The 5,767-nt window shown below is 47.0% G+C and overlaps 1 protein-coding gene across 1 annotated transcript; it reads right to left on the reverse strand.

The window, feature by feature from the left end:
- On the reverse strand, positions 1-3,943 carry ECRG4 (ECRG4 augurin precursor). Its single transcript, XM_084306066.1, has 4 exons — positions 3,813-3,943; positions 3,323-3,370; positions 2,193-2,350; positions 1-264 (listed from the first exon to the last, which is right to left on the reverse strand). The coding sequence occupies exons 1-4, from the start codon at positions 3,901-3,903 to the stop codon at positions 103-105; spliced, it is 459 nt and encodes a 152-aa protein (XP_084162192.1). The 5' UTR covers positions 3,904-3,943; the 3' UTR covers positions 1-102.
- Positions 3,944-5,767: the final 1,824 nt, after the last annotated feature.

A 5,767-nucleotide genomic window follows, 5' to 3' on the forward strand; every position in this document is an offset into this window, starting at 1 on the left:
TACACTTGCTGTTCTACACAAACAGCAGGGGAAGCGGGGCCACTTAGACCCAACTTGCCCATCACAGCCCTATAGATACCAGCTGAGGGAGGCGAAATGACATCAGTAATCATCGTAGTTGACGCCTGCCCCATGCCTGAAGGTGTGGGGGTTCCGCGGGCCAATTGGTGAATCCTCATCGTAGTGGTGCTGGTAGTACCCACCGTAGTACTCGTTGCCACCGCGCCCTAAGCTCGTCCAGTAGGACATGTCATCTTCAAATTTCTGCCAGAAAAATAAATAATAAAGAAATAAATATAAATACTTGTTGTCCAAGAATAAAACTTTACAATGAAGAGAATAAAAGGAAACAAAAAGATGACAGATTCCTTTTTTCTTTTGTTCCTCCAGAAATTCAGATCCATCACGTATCTGACAAAACTAAATCCCTGTGTCCAAGAGGTTTTATGACTGCACCAACTTTCTCTATGGGACATATCCAGACCCTGATGTGGTCCTGATGTCCTGACCAGCCCCGCCTGGGACCCACCACCCCACAGCCCTGCCCTCTATGCAGTGCTTAAACTGAGAGCATCTTCCAGTGGAACACACGCTGAGCACCATTAATATTTCTGCTACCCTTTCAACAGCAGACTATAGAAACATTTCAATGTTTTGCACTTAAAAATATGAAAATTTGTCTTTCTGTTCCCCTATGTCCTTAGTTACAAGGCCTCCAATTGCAAAATGAGTGAGAGAACCCTTCACTTTTTGGCTCTGATGTCTCACTTATTTTATTTTTCACGTTCCATTTTTAATCAAACATACAGCTATAGGCAGTAGGCAGTTCAATTCTGTACACGACAGCAGTGGAAAAACAGTATGCAAGGATATCAAATACTTGCCAAGCCAAAGCCTTTCCATATGAATGACTCTTTGGAAATATTTTTGGCCAAAATTTGAAAAAAAAAAGTTTTGCAAAATACACAATGGGTAAGTATGGCCTAAGTCCTTGCTAAAGCATGGCTGGAACAAACAGTTATTTCATTGTTAAAACTGTGTCTTAATACTCCAGAAAAGCTCCTAAGTGGATTCATTGTGTCCCACAACAGGCCTCGTTTCATTTTCATCAATGCACACAGCAACGTGCAGCGAGGAATACATCTTATCTGCGTGGCTTGTCCTTGCTACTTAACCTCTTGGGATTTGCACCCAGTCTCCAGTTGGGGATCCACAATGCTGCGCTTGTTATTTTTCCTATTGTGTCAGGGGTATGGCCATGCTGTTAAAAAGTAACTTGTATCTGCATAATGTCCAGGAGCAACAAAGAAACGTAGCCTTCATTACTGCAGTCCAAGCAAAGGATTGTTTTTAATTGTTCCAGCTTTGAAAATGAGTATATTCATCTTCTAAGCAATCCACGTAACACAAAGGTCTAAAATGTACTCCAGCTTGCCTGTGCCCGTGCAGTCTCATTAAACACATTCATGCAGCTGACAGAAGCCAGGAATTCAAAGTCTATATCTATTTTTACCTCTTATTTATGTACAAATTACTCCACACATGGGACTGCAAGTAAATGCACGTTTTCCACTCTCTTTCAGTGTCTGTTGAGCGGGGCTTTGTGTAGCGTGCATATCAGCTGGGAACTCTTGCTTCCACTCCAGTGTTTATACAAATTAACTGTTGTAGGGAAATATATCCTTATCATTTGAAGGGAGCACATTGCCAGGCAGGTTTCCTTTCGCATTTAGAGTCAAGGCACAGCTGCCAGTGCTGGCAGGGGCCGGAAGCCATGCGAGGTAGGTGACGGTGGTGCAATTTCATTGAAGAACACCACCCAGGACCAGCCTGGTGTGGCTTTCTCAGCGTGTTTAGAAGCAAATTGATTGAGTCGAGCCTGCCAAACTCATTTCCTGAGACGCAATTGATTACCCCGTCTGGCCGACTATTTCTCGAGGCAAGCTTTGTCTGTAACATGTTAAGCTTAAGTTCGGTAGAAGGCAAGAATTCCTGCCAGGATTTTAACACTGTTTTGTCTGTTAATATAACTACGTGGAAGTCTCTAACAAATACTGAGCTTATATTTCTGTGCAACGTTTGCTATTTAAACCAGATGAACAAAATCTCAGCATCCAACTCGTGACCAGGAGCAGGGCAGCCCCTGGAACAGCTCACCCTGAGCCCTGACGTTCCTGGGGTGCCTCACTCACCGCCTCGTCGAAGCCCAGGTAGAGGAACTGCTGGTACCACTGCTGCACGTCGGGCTGGCTGCGGTCCCACAGCTGCCGCTTGTGGCGTCTCAGGCTGCTCAGGAACTCCTTGGCCGCCTTCTCTTTCACCGACACCTCGGGCTTCACAGCGGCGGGGGCTGGAATTAATTCCCCCCCAAAAGACACGCCAGGAAAATTTTTAATCAGCCTGAAATGTACCCCACTGTAAACATTTCGTTGTGCTCATTACCTCTGTCCTTGGCAGTGCAGAGTATGTAGCGGTAATAAAAACAGGGACTGGCGATACAGTACAGTTTCACAGCTATTCCTATTCTCTTGGACTTTGTAACAGCTATTCTGAGCCCGAAGACATGTTAAGGGTGGAATTTAACTCAATAACCCACACAGAGAACAGGAGACTGGCCTCTGTGTGCTGCAGCCACAGGAGAGGGAAGGAAGACAGGAGGTGAAGTTACAGAGCTAGAAGCAGCTGGAGAAACGCATAGCTCAGGGGACGTGGGGGAATGCTCTCAGCATGCCAGGCTCACAAATAAGGGGTTTGCTGCTGCTGGAGGAGCGCAAGTATATCCAAAACGTGCATTGGTGAGGGCTGGACAGCCCCTCCCCTGCTAAGCACGGTGATGATCCTCTCATCAAAGTGGCACAGTGCCATGTGATGGCAGGGTGGGCTTCCTGAGAAACCAGGAGCGTGCATAGAGGTAGGAGGAACATCTTGCCTGCAAAGAGCTTCCCCCTGGGCTGTTCCTCTCACTGGGAGACAGAAGAAAAGCCAAAAGATGCCGGAGTGCAGGAATGGCTGCTGCTGCAAGCGGTCACTTATTCACAGGTAACACACAAGGACCTACACCTAGGGAAGGTGTCCCAAGGGGACAGCAGCAGGACCCACAGGGACCTGTGGGCACAGAGACCATAGAGCTGGTGCTGTGCTCGCAGGAGTCACATCACACATACTTGTGCACGGCCAGCTTTGGGCTAGGTGCTCATACAGCGCTCCTCTGGCTGCTCTCTTAGAGCAGTGAGGACACTTTTAGAGCTGTGATTGATGACAGCTGAATCAGAGGGGAAAAAATAATAAATAAAAGAGGGAAAGCAATTTGCTGTCTCTTTACCTTCTCGTTTTTGAAGCATCAGTTTAAGCTTATTTCCTCTCGAAACGTCTGGAGAAGCAAAAATAAAACACATTTCAGCTACCCACTCTATTTAGCAATGAAATAACAACAACAAAACAGTCGTATCTCAACGGGCACACAGAGAGATGCCGTAACTCCCCTCCACCGAGGGAAAGGCTGGAGAAAGTTTCCACCAGTGCTCCCATTTACGTGCCTTGGTGCACCGCGAGCTACAGGGAAGCCTCCAACCCTCCGACACCCTTTCCCCAGCAGTTTTGGGGAGGGAGCCCCAATACCTCATCTGCCTGACACAAAGTTTGCCTTTTCCAGCAGAAGGTCTCCAGCAGTGACAACACCTGGGCTGGGACGATCAGCCTGGGGAATTGTCATGGAGCGTGTCCTCGTGGCCAGTCCCCAAAACCCTCAGTGAGCCCCAAAAGCAAGGTGCTGGTGGGAGATGCTCGTCCCGCACAAAGCTGCGCTCACTCACCGGGGGCCGCGCAGAGCAGCGGGAGGAGGAGGAGGAGGAGGAAGAGGAGGAAGGCCCCGGGCAGGGCCCCGCGGGGACACGGTGGAGGCATAACGGAGAGCGGAGTCCCCGCCGGGCCGGGACGAGACGGAGCAGAGCGAGGGGAGAGCGGGGAGAGGGGGAGAGGCAGCGAGGGGAGGCAGCGCCCGGCACACGCCGCGCCCACGCCCACGCCCCAGCACGGGGCCCCGCCGCCGGCTGAGAAGGAAAAGAAAAAGGGGAAAAAATAAATAAATAAATAAATAAATAAAGAAAGAAAGAAAGAAAGAAAGAAAGAAAGAAAGAAAGAAAGAAAGAAAGAAAGAAAGAAAGAAAGAAAGAAAAAGAAAGAAAGAAAGAAAGAAAGAAAGAAAGAAAGAAAGAAAGAAAGAAAGAAAGAAAGAAAGAAAGAAAGAAAGAATTAATTTAAATTAATTTAATTAATTTAAAAACAATGAATTGTTAACCAAAGCTACTCTCACTGCAACACTTAGGACATCCTCCCCTAGCTATACTCCAAGTCCCCCCTCACCCATACCAAGCTGCCTGCTCTGTGTGCAGCAGGCTCTGTTCCAGCCTGTGCGAGCAGCTGCTAGCCGTAATTGAGGGCTTACGTGATTTTGTGTCTTTTGTGCTTGAACGTGTAGTTAACTGTGTTTCAGTAGCACAAGGCATGCACTCTTCTGTTTAGCTTTGCACAGCTTGCCAGTTTCCAGCCGCATTTATTTTTGTGGTTACATGTAATCCAGTATTAGCAGACAAAGACTTCTCAGCTATTCATACAGGTTTTTTGTTACAGCGGAAATGAAAAAAAAAAATGGCCGTAACATGTCATTTAATATTTCTCTATGTATTAAGTCAGTTTGTCATTTGCCTGTAATACTGGATGAAACTGAGAGCTTGTCTTGGTGGGAAAATAAATCAGAATTAACCAAAGGTTAAGTTTTTTTCTGCTTTCTGTCCTCTCCTGTCCTCCTTCCCTTCCTCCTCCCAGGTCCATGGAAGACTGCAGTTCATTTAAACTGAGCTGCTTTAAAAACCATTAGGATTTATTTTTCTTCAGATAGACAGGTTTAGCGTGTAATAAGAACTGGGGGTCCAAAATCCAAACTCACTAACCAGAAGTCCCCACTCAGCAGGACCAGATCTGTAATGGCTCCTAAGCTTACTGTGCATTTTCCCATTTCAGGCTTAAGTTCCCCTCAGTGAACTCAGCTTCTCTCAGCATCTTCCTCTACAAATGTCCAAAACACGTCAGATTAACCGCGGTGAAATCCTTGTCTGCCCCGGACAGAAACCTCTCTCTTGACTTGCAGCAGAGACCCACAGCTCTCAGGAGATGGTCACGGTCTTCTCACTGCCTGCTGAAGCCGTGCCAGGGTACAGGGAGGAATACAGGAGGTTTTAAAGGAGAGGGTGAACAAGAAGAGCAGGGCTAAAGCTTTTCCTCCAAGCAGCAATCCCAGTGACCGAGGTGCTGACACAGGAGCCAGGTCCCCTGGGCCACCCCCTGTACAGCTGAGAACCAAAATTATTGTCCATTTTATCACTGTCTTTGAGTGTTCCTTCCTTATTGCTCCATGTTTTGAGCCTCAGTGCTCTCAGCGCGTAAGGCTGTGTTGCAGCAAGCGCCTCTTCTTCAGCATCAATATGCTCTTTCAGTAGCTTAACTTTGATGGTCTCTTTACTAAAACCGTTTGGCTTTTCTTGGAAAGCTGGCTGCAGAAAATAGCTAGGAGCACAACAAGCAGAGTACATATGCAGGGCTGCATGAAATACACATGAAGTAGATAATTTATAAAAACTGGGCAATAACTTGCAATCATTTACATCCCGCTGCTATATTCGATAATGGCAAACCACTATTTTGTCCAGCTGGTCAGTTCACAACAAGTCTTGCGTGTGAGCTGATTCTCTGCAGAATTTCAGGTACTTGG

Source organism: Netta rufina, assembly GCF_964035555.1.
Source record: "Netta rufina genome assembly, chromosome: 1".
NCBI lineage: Eukaryota > Metazoa > Chordata > Aves > Anseriformes > Anatidae > Netta > Netta rufina.

Bases quoted from the DNA above. Each gene is read 5' to 3' on its own strand.
- ECRG4 (XM_084306066.1), bottom strand. From the start codon at position 3,903: ATGCCTCCACCGTGTCCCCGCGGGGCCCTGCCCGGGGCCTTCCTCCTC. The intron at 2,351-3,322 runs GTAAAGAGACAG...AATTAATTCCAG, and splicing joins GATGCTTCAAAAACGAGAAG to CCCCCGCCGCTGTGAAGCCC. The intron at 265-2,192 runs GTGAGTGAGGCA...TTTTTCTGGCAG, and splicing joins ACCTGGGCTTCGACGAGGCG to AAATTTGAAGATGACATGTC.